We start from the raw sequence: 23,835 nt of genomic DNA on the forward strand, positions 1-23,835 counted from the left end.
TGCTACTACTAATAAAGAAATGTAGGGCCACGCCTGAAATGTGCCCAGACCAATTTCTATGAAAAAAAACTCAAAATCTATCTGACGACAGGTCGCGCTCTAGTGTGAGTGCGCGACTCGTGCCCACGCTCTCCCTCTCTTCTTCTCCATCTCCGGCGGGCTTAGAAAGGGATCGGCAGAGGCAGGTAGGCCCGGCGAATGGGATGAGAGAGGCAGCGATGAGGTGAAGGCAACGGTAATGCCGCTAGAGCGGGCGGCGAAGGAGGTGGTCGAGCAGAGTTAGGGTGACGGGCGACCATGGCCGGACAACGGAGAAAAGGAAAAAGGAGATTGGCGCGGACGCGGTAGAGTCTTGCCGGAGCTCTGCGGCCGCGGTCGAGGAGCTATGGCAAGCTACCGCGCCGCGGCGGGGCGGTGTCGGTGACGCGGTCTCGTGATATATGGCCCCGTTCATGTGCCCTTAAACTCGGCTTGATCTGCTTCTTTTTTTCATCCGGAACAGTGTTTTCCTCTCACAAATTCCTCCAGATTCATTCAGATTCCTCCAGAATTTCTCCAAGCGAACGGGGCCCATGTCAAAAAATAAGTGCTGCCGAGACCAATTTTCATAGGTAAAAAAATGAATGGGGTATCATTGGGAAGAAAATGCTACTACTAACAAAGAAATGTAGGGCCACGCCTGAATTGAGTTTCGCATAGCATCTGACTGCCCCTAGCCTAGAGTCTCCTTTCCTCCTCCCCATTCCCCACCTCTCTCTCATCGCCGGTGATTTCTCCTCCCCTGTGCTCCTTTGAAGCCTTTTGACCGTTGTAGCGCGTCTCTCTCCTGCTTCCGTTTCCTGCCACTCCACACACTCTCTCTCCCCCTCTGCAGACTGCACAAGGCCTCCTTCGTCTTCCACTCCTCGTTCTTGTTCACACAGCAGCAGCCTCCCGGAAAAGAGAAGGCCGTCTCCCTCACTCTCTCTCAGGTATAGTACCTCCGATTCTAATGCGAATGCATACACGCAGCTCGCGCGCATCGTGCCTTTTGTTCTGTTAAATTAATGTTTGCAATCGATGCGGCCGGGGTGAGAAATCTGTGGGGGCCAAGGCCAAAGCGGGGTAGAGAGAGAGAGAGAGAGTGAGAGGCGGAAGGAATGGATTCGTTCTTGTAGAGCTAGCCGCTCCCGATCTTTACAATTCTGCGCATCCTTTTGAGCGCTTCAAGAACATCTATGCCGTCCCTGGTTTCTCTTCTCGGTACGCCTTCCCTCCCTCTGATTTATGTTCCGTTCCTCGTCGCCTTTCCTTCCTTCGCACTTCACAATGATGTCTGCCTGTTTCAGTGTTCCTGCTCACTCGGCCTTCGTTCTCCTTTTTTTTTTCTTTGCATTTTTCTTGTCGCCGTTCATCTTTGATGTGGCAATTGGTGAGAGGGGAATTGTTCACGGTTCTTGCAGCAGCAGTGTTTGACGTTTCTGTTCTTTTTTTTTTTTTGTCTTCTCCTGATTTTTCCTCCCATCTCCTTCACCTGGTTCCTCGTACCTTTGGCGTTCGTCAGGATTGTGCTGTGGTTTCCAGATTTTTATCGAATTAGTCTTTTCAATCAACCAACATATCCTTGTTTTCGGTGTTTGTTCCACGATTTTAGCTCTCCCTGTTTCGGCATGAACTGTGGTGCGTTCGGAGTCACAGTGTGAGACATGTGTGCCCTTCCATTTTCAGCTGAGTTCATGGTTTCACCTCTTGGCATAGATTGGCCCTTCTCTGATCTGTTAAAAGATCAAAATTTTCAGTGCGAACAGGAGTTTGTAGAGATTCTCGTTCCACTCCATTTTTCTTCTCAGGCTACCGAGAGAAACTGAACAATGGATTCCTAACAGTTTCGTTTCTCTGAAGCAGTTTCGTTTCTCTGAGCCACCAAGAGCCCGTGACCTCTCTCTCTCTCTGTGTGTGTGCGCGCGCAAAGAGACAAAGTTATTATTAGCTATAAATCATCACCAGAATTTTGGGCTTTACCGCAGTTTTGTATGTTTCTATGTTTTTACTTTTGCCAACTGCATACACAACTGAATACGACTACTCCATCCAGGTCCACCTGTTTGTACAGTGTTTGAGGCTTACAATGGTGCTCTAGTTTTACTATTAAAATCTTCAGCGGCTGATCCCTGATTTCACCTATATGATATCTTTTTATTGCCTTTCGTGTCTGTCTATAGTTTGAAGACATTAATGATGACATTATTTATGCTAATCTCCCTGAAACAAAATGTGGCGTTGTACTAGCACTGCTAGTTTTCAAGGCACTGTCCTCACCCGGCTTAGTTGTCGAGTCCGTTTAGTGATGCAAGTAGCAGAATGTGGGCCCCTTCATCTCTTGCTGGGCCAAGGATGATATTCTTCACTTTCATGCTTCCTTAGTCTTCTTTTAGGAGAAAAAAGAATTTGGTTGCTACCGAACAAATGTGTAGTGCAGTGTAGGGCATGTTGCAGTGGGGCATTTCATTTGCAAAGGATCGTCTTTCTGATGTCTTGTAGTTTTCATTCCACTTTTGGGAATGCTTGAGTTTATTGTTGATACATGTAGTAAGCTTAGTGTATATGATCATTCCGCATCATCACTGTTGTTTCTGAAACTCACTGAAAGGGCGTACCCAGTGCAGAGAGCTCCCGCTCTGTGCGGGTTTTGGGGAAGGGTGTCAGCGGCAAGCCTTACCCTCGCCTGTGCAATGCGAGGAGACCGTGACTCGAACCCGGGACCTTCCGGTCACAGGCGGTAAGACTCTACCGCTTGCACCAGGCCCGCCCTTCTTCTGAACTCTCTGAAACTTGCCAAATTGTAGGATTGTGGTCCAGGTCATCTCCCCATTCACTGGCTTCAGCAGCAGTGTTCTTGCTGGCAACAAATGACCTTTCTACAGTTTTAGGTAATTTCCACAGTGATGGATGAAGCAATACCTGGTTTCCTGAAGCTGAAACTTTTCTGTAACATTTTGTCATTTTTCTCCTCGCGTTCAAAGCTTAGAGATTATGATCCAAGCATGACTGGTCCTTGAACACTATACAAGGCTTTGGAGAGATGGGATGTGCTGCTTCCAGGTTAGAAGATGAGGAGGCTGTCAAGATGTGCCGGGACAGAAGGGACTTCATCAAGCAGGCACTGGAGCAGCGCAACCGATTTGCATCTTCTCACATTGCTTACATCGAGTCCCTGAAGCGTGTTTCAATGGCTCTCCAACGGTTTGTTGCTGGAGATGATCAACATGAGCTCATCTTCGATACATTCATCTCTCCTGTCAAGCAACAGAAGCCAGAGATGCTTGGGCTGCCTTATGGTTCATATGAGAAGAGAACCATTCATGTCTCAAGATACCTGAGGTCAGGACCTAACCCATCAGTGTCAGTTGAGGAGCACCCACGGCCGGTGGAAACAGTCCGTGTCGAGTCACATTACCCTATGGACAATGACAGTGGCATGGATAGGTTCTTACCAATGCACTCACCGGTGAGATCGTCTTCATACTACCCACCACCTTATAACAGGCCAAGCTACCCACCTCCATCGGCCCAGGAACCAGTTAGGAATTCTTCTTCCTATTACATGTCTTATGACAGGCCAAGCTATGCACCTTCATCACCCCAGGAGGCAATGAGGACTTCTTATTATGGATCTTATGACAGGCCAAGCTACCCATCAACATCACCCCAGGAGCCACAGAGGAATTCTTATCACGTGCCATATGACAGGCCAAGCTACCCACCTCCGTCACCCCAGGAGCAGGAATCATCACCGTGGGACTTCTTCTGGAACCCATTCTCATCGCTGGACAGCTTTTCATATCCCCGCCCTCGGAGTAGCTATGACAATGTGGTCACTGATGATGAACTTGCGAGGTTACAACAGGTACGAGAGGAGGAAGGAATTCCAGAACTTGAAGAGGAAGATGATGAGTGTCAAGAGCAAATACAAATGCACAGAAAAGAGGAAAAAGAAGAGCATGACAATGCAGATGATGATGAAGATGAAGATGATGAGGAAGATGATGACGAGGAATGCGAGCATTCAGATGAGTGTATGGTTTCTAACGAGGGCACTTGCTCTGTGAATTTTGATGCCAATATGAAGCAAGAAACAAAGGGATTTGAATCCAAAGGTATTCAGTGTACTGAAGCACCAGAACCTCGCAAAACAGTAGAACTTGAGATAAAGGCACACAAGAAAGAACTGATGAGAAACAGAGTAGCAAATGCAGAAGAAACTCCTGGTTTCACAGTATATCTGAATCGAAGGCCAGCAAGCTTGGTTGAGGCCATGAAGGATATCGACTGTCAGTTCTTGGGGATATGTGACGCTGCTCGGGAAATCTCAGTAATGTTGGAGGCAAGTAGAGTTCAGTACTCAACCTCAAACGATCTTTCTGGTACTGCTTTTACGATCCAATACTGAAATTACTTTAAAGATCCAGATTTGACACTTACTGAACATAGCTTGTCAATTGTATATTGCAGCGAAGATGCTGAACCCAGTTGCACTTTTGCGCTCTGCGTCATCGCGTTCATCATCTTCGCGTTTCCTTCTTGCTCCCTCTAGCTCAATAGATGATCTCTATGACAATGAGACTAGCAGCTGTTACTCTGAAGAATCTTGTAGTACCATGTCTGGAAGTCACCACTCGACCTTAGATAGACTTTATACATGGGAGAAGAAATTATACAAAGAAGTAAAGGTATGATCTTTGTCAGGAACTTACACCAGTAGACAAATGCAAGGGAAAGTCATAACTGTTTTGGTCACTTGCAGGCAGGTGAGCGTTTAAGAATCGAGTATGAGAAGAGGTTGACACATTTGAGGAACCAAGATGTGAAAGGCGAAGAACCTTCCTCTGTTGATAAGACTTGCGCAGCATTGAGAAGCTTGCATACTCGGCTGAAGGTGTCAATACACACAGTTCAGTCAATTTCAAGAAGGATTGAAATTCTAAGGGATGAGGAACTGCATCCTCAGCTTATGGAGTTGATTCAAGGGTATGGTTCTGTTCATCCTAGGGATTCTGCAAATGAAAATTTTCTACGTACCATTATCACTTGCAAATGACTCAAATTTTTTTCTTGGAGCCACACAAGTTAGAAATAAAATGTTAATTGTTGGAAAATGTCCATAATAAAGACTAAATAGTAAATACAGCCAATTAAGAGCGCCCAACTTCTGTTAGTTGAAGTTTACTATTGACGTCGTCTAAGTTTTCAGTTAATGTAAGATGAACAGCTTGTGATCTGAAGGAATGTGTTTTTTTAAGAATAGATAAATGACAAAAATGAATAACTCATCTGTGTATTGAGTATTTTTTTTTGAATCAACTGTGTATTGAGTATTGACCAAACGGGGAAATGGTAGAACAATCTTAAGGCTTATTATAAATTAATCAAGTAGTTTGGGGGTAGTGTATCTAACAATAATCATTTAACTGTTAGTATTTTACAAAGACTTTTTGCATGGAAGCTCTAAAACCCTTTCTGAGAGTGTAAACTGAAAGCAGAAACAGACCATAAGATTCAAAGATCAAAAGGAGGGCAATATACATAAACTCATTGCTGACAGGCTTGCATTGCAAAGTCAACTTCATTTGCGTAGCAGAACACTACAAGGTCTAGAAGTCTAAACAGAATCTTTTGCTATTAGCATACTTAAATTACACAAAATGAAACATACTTAAATCACACAATGAAACATAACTAGAGGCAACAAAAGAGCTGTATTCTGATCAAACTGTGTTTACTCATGTATCAACCGATCATAACTATATAATAGCTGAGCAGACAGAATACCTTAAACCTTAGTCTTTTACACTGAAAATCTGGTAAGCAACATCAAGGAAATATACTATAATTCTGCATAACCACAACTGGAACTGAGTAACTGACCTTTTGTTATGCAGGTTATCGCGGATGTGGCGCTCCATGGCTGAACGCCACAAAGTTCAGAAGCGAACCATCGAGGACGCCAAACTTCTCTTCCTCCAGCACCACCCCTCGGCCGCCACTGCCATCTCCCTTGGTCCACTAGAGGCTGCAACTCCCCCACCGGCTGCCTTGGCATTGGAATCCGAGATCCAGGCCTGGCGAGGAGCCCTGGAGACCTGGTTGTTTGCGCAGCGCGCCTATGCGCGCGCACTAGCCGCGTGGGCGCGACGATGCCTCGGCATCAGCAGCGCGGCGCGGCCCAGCCATCCGCTGCCGCCGGCGTTCCTAGTGTGCATGGAGTGGGGGCGCGCGGTTGACGCGGCCACTGAGGCACGAGTGATAGACGGTCTGGACTTCTTTGTCGCTGGCGTCGGGTCAGTGTGCTCGGGCGTGGCTACCGGGATGGAGGGCATGGCTGGGCGGGTGCTGTGTGCTGGCATGGCAGTGGTCACTGGCGCCATGGCGGAGTTCGCGGCGGCGTCTGCAGACAGCTATGACGCAGCTGTCACAGCTGTGATCACCGCGGCGCGTGCGCCGGAGCGCGGGAAAGAGAACGGCATGGGACAACTGGAACGCTAGGAAAATGCTGTGGCGTTTGCTTTGTTGGTTGACACCATGACATAGAGTGGCTCACCTTTGTGATAACGATGAGTAGGAGATGAAATTAAGCATGCAGTTACATATGTAGTCTTGTGATTGATAAGAATGCTATTACAAGGCTATCTATTCTTGCTAGTGATTGCTTATAGGTTCAGCACTTGTGGTATTACCCTAAGGAGAATGCGAACAGTGTTGTAAATTCATCTCTTTTTGTTTTTTTTAGAAAAAGAAAAAGTCACATAAGACCACATACAACCAAATTCTTATAAGGTTTTCAGCTCATTGGCTGATCACAAATTAAAGGGAAGATAATGCAAAAATAAAATAAATAAATAAAATCACATCCTATTACGTCCATTCAGGATAAAGACGAAGACTTCTAAAGCTCTCCTAGTCAAACGGATAACACTTTCCCCTCGTATCCTTATCGGCTGAAGGTAGTTTGCATACAACATAGCTAACTTACGACCGGCCATAAATTAGGCCAGCCGCATGGCCGCTCCGGTTTTGGCTACCCAAAAACCATTTACCATCGTCTTTCCTTTTCTTGCAAAAACTGTTGCCGCTGCTTCTTCCTCCTTGCATGTCCACCCCCGCCTTCCTCGCCTGCCGGCCCCCACCAGCGGCTGCCTCATCGCTGGTTGCGCCGCCCACCTTCTAGCCCCGCCCCTCGACCCCGCCCTCCTCGTCCTCGCCCCCCGCCGCTGCCCACCGCGGCCGCGAACCTCCGGCGAGACCCTACATCTGGGGCGATCTCCTTCTCCCCCTCACCCCCTCTCACCGCCGCCATGGCCATGGGTGCCCCCGCCTTAACCTAGCCTGGCCACCTCCTACGCCGCTAGAACCCTAACATCGTCCTCCCCCCGTCCCCACCGTCTGTCTCTCCCGAGCCCCTTCTAAGCCCATCTGAGTTGGGGAAGAAGAAAGGGAGGGAGGGAGGGAGGGAGGGAGAGAGAGAGAGAGAGAGAGAGAGAGAGAGAGAGAGAGAGAGAGAGAAGATGGCGCCATCCCTAGTAGGGTTGGGGGCGATGATGGATTGCCGTTGACCGCAAGGGTGAAGATGGCGCCGCAATGGATCCTGCGCGCCCTCCGTGCTGTGTCGCCACCGCCACTGCATCACAAGTGAACATCGCCGGAGTTAGGAAAGAAGAGAGAGAGAGAGAGAGAGAGAGAGAGAGAGAGAGAGAGAGAGAGAGAGGAGAGAGAGAGAAGATGGCGCACCACACATGTCGCCGTCCCTGGTAGGGTTGGGGGCGGTGGTGGATTGCCGTTGAGTGCAAGGGGGAAGATGGCGCCACAGTAGATCCTGCGTCCCTCCGTGCCGCGCCGCCGCCTCTGCGTCACAAGTGAACATCGCCAGAGTTAGGAAAGAAGAGAGGGGGAGAGGGGAGAGAGGAGAGGGGAGAGGGGAGAGGTGGGAGACTGAGGGGGAGGGGGGAAGAGAGAGATGGATGGGGAACAAAAGAAAGAAGGGGATAAAAATGATGGGACCCAACACGTGCTAAATGGCCGAGCGGTGCGCTACGGGTGACGGTGTGTTGGATAAAATCACGGCCGTCTGAAACAAAGACAATGCCAAAAAAAACTTACATGTTTCCTCCCAAAAATATCATTACATGTACACCAAATCGCCTAAATGATGGTTATGAACCCCACAAAAATTAAATGGCATTCTTTTTGCCTTATGCCTTGTACCAAAACCCAACAGCTACGTGATAAGTTCTCCAAATAGTCTTAACATGGTAGAAGAAAAAAAGGGTATTTAATTGTTTTATTACAGTCACAGAAACTACATTTTCAACTACTAATTGAATTCCTTTTAGCTAAATTACCTTTCATTAAAATAGTACCCCCTCTGTAGATAACAAAGAAAAATTTTGATCTTTTGAGGAAGTTTTAGCTTCCATATATGTGAATTCAGTACTATTCATCCAAAAAACAAAGCTTTCCAAAAATATGCGCCATGTTCGCTTGATTTATAAGCTACTTTTTCAGCCAACGAATAATATTTTTCTCTCACAATAAATCAGCCAATAGTACTTTTAGCCATGACTTATCAGCCAAGCGAACAGGGCAATGGTAGATGGTGATGGGGAAATCAGTTGATTGACCTTTAAAAAAACAGCCATGCATGTACATGCGCCTGATGTTGTCTCAACTAACTGATGAACCAGATAGCTCCAACGTTCAACAGGGAAATGGTATAAAAACAAAGAACAAAACTGCTTCCTAATCACATGACAAGAAGCCAAGAGTATGCAATTCTGCATGCACTCTTCTAACAGAAATGAAATAACCACCTAAAACAACTAGCTATATGTTGGCTTTATAGAAAAGAACAACAACGTTGATTCCTCGCATGCTCGCCCTTCATTCAAACTGCTTGCTTGATACACTTGACTACTTGAGCTGCGCTTCCTCGAGTAGTCTTGCCCCGTGGTAGACAACCTCTGGTATCGATCCTTTATCTTCAATATAGCATCCGGACATGTTCATCTGCTCCGATCTGGACCTAAGGAGTTGATGAAAAACAGTATATATACATGTTCATCTAAAACAAAAAGCCTATGGATTCTCGCTTCACCATAAAAAAGTCGGCTATCCTCTGGGATTTATTATGCATCAGCTTTATGATATTTTTTTGAAGAAACAGGAGGGGTTTAAACCCCTACTGGAAATTTTATTAAAATAAATGGGAGAAAAAGTCAAATAATACAAAGCCTTAACAAGAGTGTTCAGGGGTACAAGATAAGATTAAGAAATCCATGGTCTCTCTAGACAATCCTCTAGGCCTGGAAGTCTGGAACACAATTACACACATACACCCCATTACCAGACAACCACAATATACTGTACATGCATTAACCACACAGATGAATATTATCACCCCTGATGGTTAATCAGGCATGGTCGCAAGGTTAAGCGGTGGAGTTGCAGAATGAATTAACCTTTTTGCCGTGGCCACCAGAGCAGTCAAAGATGGGCCACTCTCAAGAACAATGCCTATGTTGCCATAAAAGACCCTGTACTTCTCCACTTTGGATGGGGTCATTTCTATTTTGGTCAGTGCTTCCATCATTCGCCCTTCTCTCAATATAGTGGCGTAGCGAGGACATAATTTCACAATCGATATCACCATCTCAACTATGACCCTTCTCATCCTAGGGTATTCAGGATTTGGTTTTCGGTTGGAGTTGAGTGCGCCCACCAGCTTCTGAACAAGCTCTGATTGGTTGGTTTGTAGCTGTAGCTGATCATGTATAGATGGTTCTGGGATCATGTCACAGATTTGTGATACGAGGCCGATTAGGACCTCCAGGTGTTTTCCCTCCTCAAACATTATATTTTCCATCACCTGCTTGAACGGTGGTGTGATAACAGTATTAGGCAATCATGACTATTTCAAGATTCATTAAATGGCAAAAGGAAAAAAACGAAACCAAATACTATATGGCAAACACTATAATTTTTATATGAGCATTCATGTTTTTAAGCTTTTTTTAACCTACTAAACTCCAGTCATAAGTTCTACTATATACCATATGCTTCAAATTTCAAACCAGTAACTTTAATGATACAAATAGTGAACATTCCAAAATTATTTATCTTAGTAGCAATAGAGAGACTCACCATTGGGAAGGCAGATGACAGGTGATTGCCTACATCTTGATGGCGCAGTTCATCTTTGGCATGCGCACAGATATTCTGGAGTAGACTTGTCGCAACATATCTGTACTCATCTTCACACAACATGTTCTTAAGATCCTTGATAAGTTCATATCGTGTTTCCTCCAAGATAACCAAGCAATTTGCAGGGCTCTCTATTGTAAGGTTTGCAAGTGCTTCTCCTGCGGCCATTCGCAGGGACTGATCATCGTAAGTATTGCTTGCTCCATCCTTCCCAATAAATGCATGCATGAGTTTGCTAATAGTCACCTTGCAGCTCCCAATCTCTTTCCTTGCATCCTCATCCAAGGCCAGCTTGGTTAAGATATCAATCACCAGTTTCATTATCTCAGGGCTACTGCGGCTGTCCTCCAAGACACTTTCAAGGTTGTTCAGTAAAAAGAAGTTGTTGTACAGCTGTTGCCGAAGTTCCACCCCTATGTTTTCCCCGGTGCTTGCAAGCCTCCTCACAAAATTCAGGGATGCACATATCACCGCTCGCTGCTGCTCATCGTTGCTACTTTCGCCGTCGGTTGTGTAGCTTATGAGGCCTATAATCTTGGAAATGAGGTACGTGGCTCTGGCAATTTCTGCACAATTGTCGGGATCATGAGCAAGCTTCTCTAGAATTGCCATGCCCAGTATGGGGAGTGAGTCCTGATGAGTCAAGGGCAGCTCCTCCAGAATAGAACACTTGTCTTTCATCCTCTGCCAATAGCGGCGTACCCAATAGCAGCCTCCTTGCTTATTATGCCCACCCAGTTGTCCATCTGTATGTTGTCTACCTGCATTTCCTCCACTGCAAGAAGCTGTTTGTGCTGAAGCTTCTTGATCTGCTGGGAGGTCATTACCGGCATCAAGGAGCGAAGACACCATCTTCAGCATACCCGGGATCTCTGTAACTGTAAGTCTATCAGCAATGTTGGCGATGACCCTAGCGGCAGTAAGCCTGGTATCACGGTGTCTGACATCTTCCCAGCCAAGCATGCAAATCAATGCGGACAATGTCTTATTGGACCTGATGATTTTTGTCCTCAGCTGTTGACTGGATTTGGTTTCCTTGTTTTCGTGTAGGAGGCTGCCAAGAATAAGAACACCAGCTAGCTGTATCCTCTCACTTGTCTTGGAGCTTAGGGACTCCTTGGCGAAGCGGGCGACGCTCACCGTCTTCCTTGTCGAAAACAAGCCAATTTCCATGCATGTCATGTAGGCAGACTCGTAGTACAGATCAATGGCTTTTGCTCCCTGCTGACCTCTGAGTTTTAACTGACGGACAAGCATTCTACGTGGGAAGAAGGAGAAGAGCCCAAGAATGCTTGCCGTGATGTAGAATGAACCTTGGCATATTGCCAGCACGTAGAAGACTTCAATTGCCGGCATCATGTTTGGGCTAGGACTGTCCTCATTCGGATAATCAGAATGCAGGCTTTGGATCCGCAAAGATGAGAGCAAGACCTGAATGACAGCGGCTGGGATAAGGAAGTTCTCAATCAGCAGCACAGCTACCAATAGGATGAATGATAAGCCGGCAGCCAGGTATGCGAATAGGCGGGCACCCAAAAGATCACTTAAAACAAGAATTGGGACTTCTACTGTCAGATAGCAAAGGAACAATATGTGCAGGATCACATCGATCCAGCACCCAACTGACAGACTACTAGGAGTATCTGTGTTTTGTGGCGGAGACTGTAGGCTGCCAAGTGACAGTACTGCTGTTGTGAATGATATGATGAAACTATTTGGGTCCACTACATGACCGCGAATTGTAAGTGCAGGTGGCCATATGACCAGAAACGAACCAAAAGCCAAGATTAAGGCTGAAATCACTTTTGCAAGAGACAGCAGACAGCGGCCCCAAGGAGTATTTGTCAAGTTGGCAACTATTTGGGGCCTAGAAATAAGCAGCAACACTGCCACCACCATTGTTAGTATCTCTGCTGACGCGGAGGCAAGATTAAATGCCGTCGTGTCATAAAAACTGTAACGATGGTGATCTGCCTTTCCTTTAATAAATGGAGCAACCTGGAATTGATCCATGAGACGTCTCGTTGGCCCAATAAAGCAGAGAGCATAAGCAATAAGGAAGCCAACCACGACAGCCCACAACAGCAATCGCCGACGCCGTCTGGACTGGCTCGTCAGCTGAGAAGCACCTCGTAGCTTCATCTTGCTCATAAGAATTAGTAACGCCGCCTGGAGAGTGCCCATGCACATAGGTGCAACAACCGGCACCCATGTAACAAGGTCTATCAGCATGCCCATAAACAGCACCACCTCGTTCCCTTCCTGCGGCCGCCCTAACATGCGAGCGAAAGACACATTAATCCATCTGAGTGCCTTCGTTGTGCCGAACAGCGATAGGTTATCCGATTTGTAGTCACGACTAAAAATCCTGATAAGGGAGGGACAAAGATTCAGAAGAAAGCACAAAGACACATGAAAATTAAATATCTCAATAGTACGGAGGTCCTTGCCCGTGTGCCAGCTCTTAACTACTTCCTCCGTCGCATAAGTCAAGAGTCAAACTACTCCCCCCGTGCCATGTTAGACTACGCCTTATAAACTGAACTTGAGGGTACCACAGTTTTACTATTGTCCAGGCTGGTTTTCAAGGCAATATGGAAGCAAGGCAGGGCATGCGATCATCTGTATCAGTTCTAAAAGCCGACCTGGAGGACGTTCTCAAACATCACAATGCAATTCCCGCATGTGTGCAGTTTTCAAGCTTCGGCAAGACATCATGTGTTATTTGCGCACGTCAGGTTTGTAGGCTTTGAACCCAAAACCCACTTACCCACACATTTTCAGCCTATTCGTTTGGTTGTATTTGACTTATAAACCATGGCTTATCAGCAAACGAACAATATTTTTTTCTCACACCAAACCAGCAACAGTACTTTCAGCCATGGCTTATCGGCCAAGCGAGCCATGGCTTATAAGGCAAACTAGTCCAAACGAACAGGGCGTTTATGCCTTGTTCGCTTGGCTGATAAGGTATGGCTGAAAGTACTGTTGGCTGATTTGTTGTGAGAGAAAAATACTGTTCGTTGACTGAAAAAGTACGGCTTATAAGCCAAGCGAACAAGACATTTGTTAAGTATAGAGTTCTGATAATAAGAGGGCTAATTCCTGAGTTAGTATAGGGAGGCCTCACTGACCTGCAGTATGCTGATGAGTAGATGACACAATCTTGTTTGTCGATTATAATGAGAAGAGTATAATTAATTTAAAATTCCTGCAGTACGCTGATGAGTAGTATATGACACAATCTTGTTTGTCCATTACAATGAGCAGAGTAAAATTAATTTAAAATTCCTGCTGTTCAGTTATGGAGAAATGTCTGGAATGTGGATCTACTATGGAAAGAGTAAGGTGATTACAGTTGGAATCATGGAGATGAAAATGATAGAATTGCAAAGGTCTTTACCTGCAGGGGGTGTGGGGTGGGGTGGGGTTGGGGGGGGGGGGGGGGGGGGGGGGGGGGTTCCCCATTAAATACCTCGGCCTACCCATGAGTGACAGAAAATTAACCCAAAAAAATGAGTTGGGTGAACGTAAAATAGAAAAAAACAGGATACCTACAAATGTGTTCATTTGTGTTCTGGCGGAAGATCTATTTGGGGGGGTTCCCCATTAAATACCTCGGCCTACCCATGAGTGACAGAAAATTAACCCAAAAAAATGAGTTGGGTGAACGTAAAATAGAAAAAAACTGGATACCTACAAATGTGTTCATTTGTGTTCTGGCGGAAGATCTATTTTTATCAACACAAGTCTAACCAACATTCCAGTGTACACAATGGGCTTCTCTGGTTGCATGAGGGTTAAAGGTTGGACTCAGCTGGAAGAAGGTTCTTTGAGAAGGAGTGGGTGACAACAAGAAATATGATATGGTAATGTGGGAGGCTTTAGCTAAACCCAAGGAGTTTGGAGGTTTGGGCTTTACACATACAAGGGCGATTGAATGCAGCTCTATTACGTAAATGGATATACATACTAGATAGCGGAGAGGATATAACATTTGCATGAAAGGTATTGAGGAGAGAAATATTTAGGAAATATAAGAGCTTTAACCAATCTTATAATAGAGGGGACTCTTAATTCTAGCAAGGTTTAAATGTTGTTAAAAGTTGGTATGAAAGAGGCAGTGGACTGCTAGTGGAGAGTGGGGATGACATATGGATAGAGGAGTGCTCCTTGGAGGTAGTATACCGATGTCTATTCAAGATCTCTCTTGATTTGAGAAGGTCAATGGCTGAATGTTGGTGTTTCGTACCATTGACTAGTAAATTTGTACTCACGTGTTTTGTTCAGATGACTTAGCACTCAATGACTCAAGATTTATATTGGTTCAGGCAAGAGCCCAATGTCCAATCAGGTGGTGTTGATCATATTCCTGAGCCCAAGCTCTCAAGTTTGCAGTTGGGGTGAGTGAGAGTGTTGAGAGTAGTGAAGGGATGTCTAAGACTACTAGGAGCCGAAGAGACTTGGGTAGACTAGGCTATTAGGTGTCGAAGAAGAGGAGAGGAGGGCCTTGCCGCCCCTTAATTATATTAGCCAAGGGGTAGGGTTACAAATAGAGAGGAAAAAGAGAGAGTATTACATGGCGGGTAGTCTCTACGAGATACCATTGGGCATGTCTGGTAACGGTAGTCTTCCCTACTATCGCCATGTTGTCGTAGTCGTGGTGGGCGTTGTGCGAACAGCAGTGTGCCAGCGACCATACCCACACTAGAGTTGATAGAATAGTGTCCTCAAATTAGCCCGTGAGGCCCATCTTGTGTTCCTATTTTGCATAGGGTTGGCTTGCAGGAGAGGAATACGAACCCCGCTTGGCCTTGTGCCTATATGGGTGGTCCCTCTCATGGTGCTTGTATAGGTCGGAGGTCAGGGTGTTCTTTGTCCCTGGACTTGACCATCTGTTAGGCCGGTCAGCTACATGCCTACTCGGGGTACTTTCCAATTGAGGTAGTGGGCCCATTGCCTCGACCCTCGAGAACAGAGTCGATGACCCGGCTTCGAACGTTGTTGCTCCTAGCCAAGTGCCAAGCTAGTCGGGGTGCGCCCCAAGTGGTTAGTAGGCCCTAGACCCTGAGTTCGGAGCCTAGGGCACCTGCCAAGCTTGATAGTAGCCCCCCTGGCTCCCTCTTCGAGTCCTCCTGTTTGAACGAGTGTCATATGATGGGGTTGTGCCTCGCCCAAGTTCCTTAGTTGGCAAGGGTACTCGGGGTACATGTAGTCATCAATGATACTGCTCAAAATGAGTCAACTTATCCTTTACAAGGAATTTAGGAGGAAAGGAGTTGGAGGAGTGGACCAAGTTGATGGGTAAACTAGAGGAGTGGAGTTAGCAGATCAGCCTGTTCAGCAGGCCGTAAACGATCATATACGATCGTGGATTATAAGCTGGAACAATATTTTTCTCTCACATCAAACCATCCAAACCAGCCAGAGTAAATAATCAACGATCCAGCCCAGCTAGCCGAACAGGCTGGATGTAGCTGTTTAGAAAGTAGAAACTCAAATATTTTTATGGATATAGCACATGATAGGGTACAAACAACTGACTGGTTAAAGAAAAGGAATTGAGATGGTCCTAAAGAGTTTAAAATGTGTGGCAATTTGGAGACAATTGATCATCTCTTCAAATGTCCCTTGAAAGTTTTTGTTTGGTGCTGGGTTAGAGACGCCTAAATTGGACCTCAAGTCCAGCGGATAGAGGTGATTTTGCGCAAAGGTTTATGGCCATGCTAGGTGGGAATTTATACGGGTGGAAAACATCAATCTTTGCAGGAACAACTTGGGCTTTGGAAGACTAGGAACGATTTTGTGTTCTCAAATATCTTTTGTTAAAAATCCTAAAAAGGTTGCTTATAAAGTTTATGGGTTTCTTCAGTACTAGAAGGCAATGGTGAAGACAGCATGCAACTGGAGACCGTGGAAACTTTACTAGCAAAATCGAAGGACAGCCTCTCAAGATGTTGAAGACCTGATGTGTCTTTGGTCTTCTTTGTTCAGCTTTACGCTGTCTTCTTATGTCATGTGGGGCCACGCCTATATAAGGAAACGGCGCGCCCGGGATGGCCGCAGAGCCACTGAGGATCTGGTCGCGGTCACCATGCAGGCAAGCGCGCTAGCTGAGGATATGGCGTGATCACCCAGCATGCAGGTCAGGAAGAAATGACAAGTAGCTAGAAGGAAATAATAGCCGATCAAGGCCTTAGAATTAGGAGCAATTAGCTCTAATTTGTAGTGCCAAATGGCCTATATATGAGGATCATCAGGATGAATAAGAATTAAGCAAGAATTATTACCTAATTTCTCGTCTTCTTTCTCCAAACCGACTGGAGCTGAGGGGCAAAACCTCGCCCAGTTACCACGGGTCGCGGCTACGAACTCCATAGCCGGGGTCCTGCTAGTCTCGGACCTGACGTCCTTGACAACCTAGTATCACGATCCAGGCCTTCCTCACCTAGCCGATCATCCTCGCCTCCGCCGCCGCTCCGAGCTTCTTCTGCCCCGCCCACCCCTCACCAGGCCGCTGCCATGGGAGACCGTGAGGCCGCCCTCCAGGCTACTCTGGACGCCCTAGCCGCCACCCTCAAGTCTCTGTAGGCATCAGTCGATGCCAACTCCCAGGCGATCCAATGCCTGAACGCTGCCCATTCGACGTCGTCTTCCTCCGGCAACAAGTCCGCCACAGGGGAGCACCACTAGGACCGTCCGCCACGATTCTAGAAATTGGATTTCCCGCGGTATGACGGCAAATCCGATCCGCTCATCTTCATTAACCGCTACGAATCCTACTTCCACCAGTAGCGCATCATGGAGGAGGAGAAGGTTTGGATGGCATCCTACAATTTGGAGGAAGGTGCCCAGATACAGTAGGACGAGGGAATTCCGTCATGGCGCCGCTTCAAGGATTTGCTGCACCTGCGCTATGGACCTCCTCTGCGCTCAAACCCGCTCGGTGAATTGGCGGCATGCAAGCGCACGGGCACCGTCGCGGAGTATCAAGACCGCTTCCAAGCGCTCCTCCCTCGCGCGGGCCGCCTGGACGAGGAACAACGGGTCCAGCTCTTCACTGCGGGCCTCCAACCGCCGCTCAGCTTCGACGTCGAGGTGCATAATCCGCAGTCCCTCGCCGAAGCTATGAGCCTGGCGCGCAAGCTTGAACTGCGGGAGCAGTATGCGGTGCCTCCACCTCGCGTGGCACCCTGAGCACTTCTACCGATGCCCGCACCGCGTCTTGCTCTACCGGCGCCGCCCGTGAACACCTCGACTGCCCCAGCCACAGTCACCGTGGAGGGCCGGCCGGTCAAGCGCCTCACCCAGGCAGAGCAGGAGGAACGCCGTTGCTTGGGCCTCTGCTACAACTGTGACGAGAAGTTCGACTGGGGGCACAACCAGGTCTGCAAGCGTCTTTTCTTGCTGGAGGGCATTGTGGAGGACGACGGGGACGTTGAAGAGGGCGCCATTGAGATGAGCCCCCACTTCTTGCTCCACGCCATCGCTGGCGTCCACTTCAGCAGCATGATGCAAATCCAAGTCACGCTGGGTGACATGTCCCTCATCGCACTCCTCGACTCTGGATCGACCCACAATTTCATCTCCGAGGCAGCCGCACAGCGCACTGGACTTCCTCTGCAGCACCGTCCTCATCTCACGGCCACGGTGGCCAACGGCGAGCGCGATCCTGCCTGGGCATCATCCACCAGGCCACGCTCACCATCAGCGGCGACACCTTCGCCGCAGACCTGTTCGTCATGCCTCTCGCTGGCTACGACATGGTCCTTAGCACGCAGTGGCTAGCGTCGCTGGGCCAATCCTCTAGGATTTCCACGCGCGGACGATGGCATTCAAGCGGAATGCGCGTGACGTCTGCTGGCACAGGATGGCAGGCCCTGCCATACCAGCCTCCGTGCAACTACTGCCAGTGCCACCCTGCTGGACAAACTCCTTGACTCCTTCTTCGACGTCTTCGCCGAGCCCCATAGGCTACCTTCTCCTTGCAGCCGAGACCACAGCATCATCCTCCTGCTAGGTTCACAACCCGTGGCGGTCCACCCCTACTGGTACCTAGCGACGCACAAGGACGAGTTGGAGCAGCAATGCGCCGCCATGCTGGACCAGGGGCTCATACGCCAGAGCCCCTCGGCCTTCTCTTCCCCGGTCCTCCTCATCAAGAAGTCCGATGGGTCGTGGCATTTCTGTGTCGATTACCGCGCCTTGAACGTGATCACCGTCAAGGATGCTTTTCCCATCCCGGCGGTTGATGAGTTGCTGGACGAACTCCACGGCGCCAAGTTCTTCACCAAGCTGGACCTTCGCTCAGGCTACCACCAGGTCTACATGTGCCCCACCGACACTGCCAAGACGATGTTCTGCACACACGATAGGCTATACGAGTTTCTGGTGATGCCGTTCGGGCTGTGCAACGCTTCGGCCATGTTCCAAGCCCTAATGAACGACGTCCTACGCCCTTTCCTTTGCCGGTTTGTGCTCGTGTTTTTTATGACATCCTCATCTACAGCTCATCTTGGCGGATCATCTCCGGCACCTCCGTGCCATCCTCACCATGCTACAGCAGCACCGGCTCTTCGTTAAGCGTTCTAAGTGCGCTTTTGGGGTTGCCTCCATCTCCTACCTGGGACATGTCATCACCGAGGCCGGCATCGCCATGGATCCCACCAAGGTGCAGGCGGTCCAGGACTGGCCCTAGCCCCACTCTTCCTTGGCTTGGCGGGGTACTACCGCAAGTTCGTCCATGACTACGGCACCATTGCGGCTCCCCTCACGGCGCTGTTAAAGAAGGAAGGGTTCCATTGGACTCCCGACGCCACCACAGCATTCCAGGCCCTCAAAGCCGCTGTCACCTCGGCTCTGGTTTTGTCCCTACCGAACTTCGACAAGCCATTCATCGTCGAGTGCGATGTGTCGACCCACGGGTTCGGGGCAGTGCTCATCCAGGAGAAACACCCAATCGCCTACTTTAGTCGGCCCGTCGCGCCGCGACACCGTTCCCTCACCGCCTACGAACAGGAACTGATCTGCCTTGTCCACGCCATCCGTCATTGGCGTCCGTATCTCTGGGGACGTCGCTTCCTAGTGCGCATGGACCACTACAGCCTCAAATTTCTCCTCGACCAGCGCCTCACGACGATCCCACAGCATCATTGGGTCAGCAAGCTCCTTAGGTTCGACTTCACCGTTGAGTACAAGCCCGGCGCTACGAACACGGTGGTCGACGCCCTCTCACGCTGCGACACTGAAGAGGGCACTGTCCTCGCCATCTCCATGCCTCGGTTTGACTACATCGAGCGCCTCCGCTAGGCTCAGGACACCGATCCGGCCCTCGTCGCCATCTGGGATGAGATCACTGCAGGCACTCGGGCGGCGCCGTGGTCCCTCATCGACGGCATGGTGGCCTATAATTCCCGCCTCTACGTTCTGCCGGCATCCCCACTACTGCTGGAAATCATGACCGCCGTGCACAAGGACGGCCATGAGGGTGTGCAGCACACCGTGCCCCGCCTCCGCCGTGACTTCCACTTCCCCAACATGCGTCGCATGGTCCAGGACTACGTCCGAGCTTGCTCCACCTACCAGCGATACAAATCGAAACATCTTCATCCGACTGGCCTGCTCATGCCGCTGTCGGTCCCGAAGGCGGTCTGGACTGACATCGGTCTGGACTTCGTGGAGGCGCTGCCGCGCTTCGAGGGAAAATCTGTCATACTAACAGTGGTGGATCATTTTAGCAAGTATTGCCACTTCATTCCCCTGGCTCACTCGTATTCTGCAGAGTCCGTGGCTCAGGCTTTCTTCACTGACATTGTTCGACTCCACGGCATGCCTCAGTCAATGGTGTTCGACCATGAACAGGTGTTCACTTCCAAGTTCTAGAGGGAACTGATGCGCCTCATGGGTGCTAAGCTGCACATGACAACGGCTTTTCATCCGCAATCAGATGGCCAGACGGAGGCAGCCAACCGCGTCATTGTCATGTACCTTCGCTGCTTCATCGGCGACCGGCCCCGTCAGTGGCTTCGTTGGCTGCCGTGGGCGGAATACATCTACAACACGGCCTATCAAACTTTGCTCCACGACACGCCGTTCCAGGTGGTCTATGACTGGGACCCGCCTACCATTCGGTCCTATGAGCCGGGCGAGACTCGTGTCGCTGCCGTCGCTAAGAGCATGGTGGTCCTCGACGAGTTTCTGGAGGACGTCCGCTACCGGCTTGAACAAGACCAGGCGGTCCAGAAGCTGCACTACGACAAACTGCACCGGCAAGTCTCCTACGCGGTGGGCGACTGGGTTCTACTCCGTCTACGCCATCGCCCGGCCGCCTCACTGCCCCAGGCGACCACAGGGAAGCTGAAGCCCCGCTTCTTCGGGCCGTACCGCATCACCGAGCTCATCAATGAGGTGCCGTGCGCCTCGCCTTGCCTCCGCACACTAGGCTGCACGACGTCTTCCACATCGGCCTCCTCAAGAAGTTCATCGGTGATCCGCCAGCCACACCGCCACCTCTTCCGATCATCCACAACGGCGCTGCTATTTCGGAGCCTGAACAGGCAGTGCGCATCCGCCTGGCTCACGGCGTTCGATATGTGCTCATCCAATGGAAGGGCGAAACCACGACCTCTGCAACCTGGGAAGATGTGGACTCCTTCCTCCACAAGTACCCTGCGTTCCAGCTCGAGGACGAGATGCTAGTCGAGGGGGGGGGGGGGGGGAGAGATGTCATGTGGGGGCCACGCCTATACAAGGAAACGGCGCGCCCGGGATGGCCGCAGAGCCACTGAGGATCTGGTCGCGGTCACCATGCAGGCAGGCGCACTAGCTGAGGATATGGCGTGATCACCCAGCATGCAGGTCAGGAAGAAATGGCAAGTAGCTAGAAGAAAATAATAGCCGATCAAGGCCTTAGAATTAGGAGCAATTAGTTCTAATTTGTAGTGCCAAATGGCCTATATATGAGGAATTAAGCAAGAATTATTACCTAATCTCTCCTCTTCTTCCTCCAAACCGACTGGAGCTGAGGGGCAAAACCTCGCCCAGTTACCACGGGTCGAGGCTATGAACTCCGTAGCCGGGGTCCTGCTAGTCTCGGACCTGACGTCCTTGACATCTTATGCGTGTAATCGGGCTATGCTAGTTTTCTTTTGGTCTAATCTCTTAGTGTTAACCTAGGGTTGAGAGGTAGCTTTGTGATGGTAGAGAGAGGTGGCAGCGGAAGTATGTTTCTTTGTTTGCTGCAGACTGTAAGCTAGTAACCGAGTGAATTCGTGTTTATGCTTTCGATATAAATATTCTCACACACATGAAGAAAAGAAAAACGTAGGAAACAACACACTAGCCAAAACCTGCGAAAGCCTCCTTTTCGTAGTTCATTTGCTGAGGTTACATTCATCAGCCCAAAAATCACATTCCACCTGTGGCCAATTTTGGCCCAACACAGAATCATGAGGCTAGAAAGACAGCCATGGGATGCCGCTGCCCATCTGGTATTAAAGCCGAGTAATAAACAGGCTGAAGCTGTTTTATTATGAGAAAAAAATACTATAGATTCTAACCGATAAGTTCAAACAAACAGAGGCCTGTAAGTGGCATCGAGTTATGGTCAACCTAGACGGAATAGAAGAATACCGATGGGCAGCGGCCAGTCTCAAGTTAGAGAGATAATGAAGGGAGAGTTTTCCTACACTCTATTTTGGGTCAATCAAAATACTAAGTGTGCAAATACATATAAAGCAGCACCTATATCAGCTAAATATATAGGCTTTCCACCGCGAGCTGAGTTTGGTTAACTTTCTTTTGATGGAACTTGTCCATTCGGTTGAATCTTCATTTGACGTGGATGTCTGTATTTTTCTAAATTTATTTTAGAATTTAGGGGGCACTATTTGGCATGCCTGTCGTGCATGTGTTCAGGTATAATAGGCCTTCTCTTGGAAGTATACGATGACGGCAAATAATGGAAAAAACTGACGATGAATGAATAATCAGCAACACGTACCTGAAGGCTTCTATGAAGATAATCACCATGGCAGACCAGAAATCCAGTGGCTCCAGATCAGAGCAGAAGCCGCCAAGCAAGACGCCGGTCGCCCAGAGGAAGGCCAGGGCACCGAAAGCGTTTCCCGCCCACTCACCGAAGGCAACAACCCGCACAAAACTGTTGAGCGTCTGCTCCCTCTGCTGCAGCTCGCCACCTGCTGCAGCGTCGGCGTCGGCGTCCGCAGCCGCACCAGAAATTCGGACAGAAACCTCGCCGGCGCCACCGGCGCCTGCTGGTGTCGCCATTGTTCCTGCTGCCCCCGGAAAAAGGGTGCCAAACAATCAGAGATTCAGAGTATGTATAAAACGCAAAGCAGCACACAGCCACGGACCACATATATAACCTCCTCAGCAAGTTAGAACCTGGGCTTTGCAGTTTTAGTACTCCAGATAAGCAAGCATGGAGCAGCGGACAAGGCTCCGTGATTCTGCTACTTTATTTGCTTCTTTTGATAGACGCACGTTCTCAAGGATGAACACAGATTACTGGCAGTAGTGAGAACTCATACGGCCTGTTCGCTAGTTGGTTTTTGGGCTGATAAGTCCGACTGGTACTGGTTTGTTGCGAGAGAAAAATACTATTGGCGGGCTGATAAGTCCTGGCTAAAACCAACAAGCGAACATGTTGATAATGTTCATAATGGTCTCTACTCTCTATTGCTCCATTTTTAATTTAATTAGTCTATGAAACTGTGCTCCTGAGTGTATTATAGTAATGCTAAAATATAATGTGAAAATTCATATAGAAATATCTTGTGCTTACTATACCCAAATCCAACAGCACGAGATCAGGATACTGAAAGCTGCTAATTTTACTCGCTCCGTCGTCCCAAAATAATAGAAATGTCTCATATTTCGAGAATTCAACTAATTATTGCTAAAAAAAAGTTTAACTAGTATTATAGAAAATAGCATCAACATTTTCATATCCAAATAGGTTCACTATAAAAATATATGACATGATTAGTCTAATAATGCTTATTTGGTATCATAAATATTAATATTGTTTTTGTATATATTTGGTTAAACTAGCTTGCAATTGGTTAACTTCTCAAAATACAAGACGTGCACGTATTTTGAGACGGAGGATCGGTATGCTCAATTGATTGGATCAATTTGTTAAAACAAATATCATATATATCACTTATTAATCATCAGCCTGTTCGGTTTGGCTGGTTTGGCTTATAAGCCATGGCTGAAAGTACGGTTAGCTGGTTTGGTGTGAGAGAAAAATACTGTTCGTTGGCTGATAAGCCATGGCTTATAAGCCAAATACGACCAAGTGAACAGGCTGCATAGTGTGAAAATAGTTGGAATGGTTAAGTCTTTAAGGGTGTATCCAACGGCAGTACAATTTTTTTAAGATAATGGAAGAGTTCTGATTTTAAACCTCTTTAAAGAGTTTAACATTATTAACCAGTACGAAATCTAAAAGGCCATCCATTGAAAGCAAATAACTGCATTGCTCTGGTCTCTAGAAGTTGGCATGCTGAAATTAACCAATCCTTAAGGTCATCAGTGCGCTGCAACGGTGCCCAAGATCAAAGCCAGTGCGTCCCC

General features: G+C 48.2%; 2 protein-coding genes across 5 annotated transcripts; one reads left to right on the plus strand and one right to left on the minus strand.

Annotated features, from left to right (window-relative positions):
* Positions 1-741: 741 nt before the first annotated feature.
* LOC136472854 (protein ROLLING AND ERECT LEAF 2-like) lies at positions 742-6,678 on the plus strand. 4 transcript variants are annotated; one of them, XM_066470563.1, is made up of 7 exons: positions 742-971; positions 2,641-2,758; positions 2,826-2,909; positions 3,003-4,403; positions 4,492-4,709; positions 4,784-5,007; positions 5,919-6,678. In XM_066470563.1, exons 4-7 carry the CDS (start codon positions 3,062-3,064, stop codon positions 6,520-6,522), a joined length of 2,388 nt encoding a protein of 795 aa, XP_066326660.1. In that variant the 5' UTR covers positions 742-971; positions 2,641-2,758; positions 2,826-2,909; positions 3,003-3,061; the 3' UTR covers positions 6,523-6,678. The 4 variants fall into 4 exon arrangements, with proteins under 4 accessions (XP_066326660.1, XP_066326661.1, XP_066326659.1 ...); XM_066470564.1 differs by having other exon boundaries at positions 2,646-2,758; XM_066470562.1 differs by having other exon boundaries at positions 2,646-2,909.
* A 2,761-nt stretch (positions 6,679-9,439) lies between these two features.
* LOC136478522 (uncharacterized) lies at positions 9,440-12,513 on the minus strand. Its single transcript, XM_066476993.1, has 2 exons — positions 10,174-12,513; positions 9,440-9,901 (listed from the first exon to the last, which is right to left on the minus strand). The coding sequence occupies exons 1-2, from the start codon at positions 12,511-12,513 to the stop codon at positions 9,440-9,442; spliced, it is 2,802 nt and encodes a 933-aa protein (XP_066333090.1).
* Positions 12,514-23,835: the final 11,322 nt, after the last annotated feature.

This window comes from Miscanthus floridulus, chromosome 8, assembly GCF_019320115.1.
Source record: "Miscanthus floridulus cultivar M001 chromosome 8, ASM1932011v1, whole genome shotgun sequence".
NCBI lineage: Eukaryota > Viridiplantae > Streptophyta > Magnoliopsida > Poales > Poaceae > Miscanthus > Miscanthus floridulus.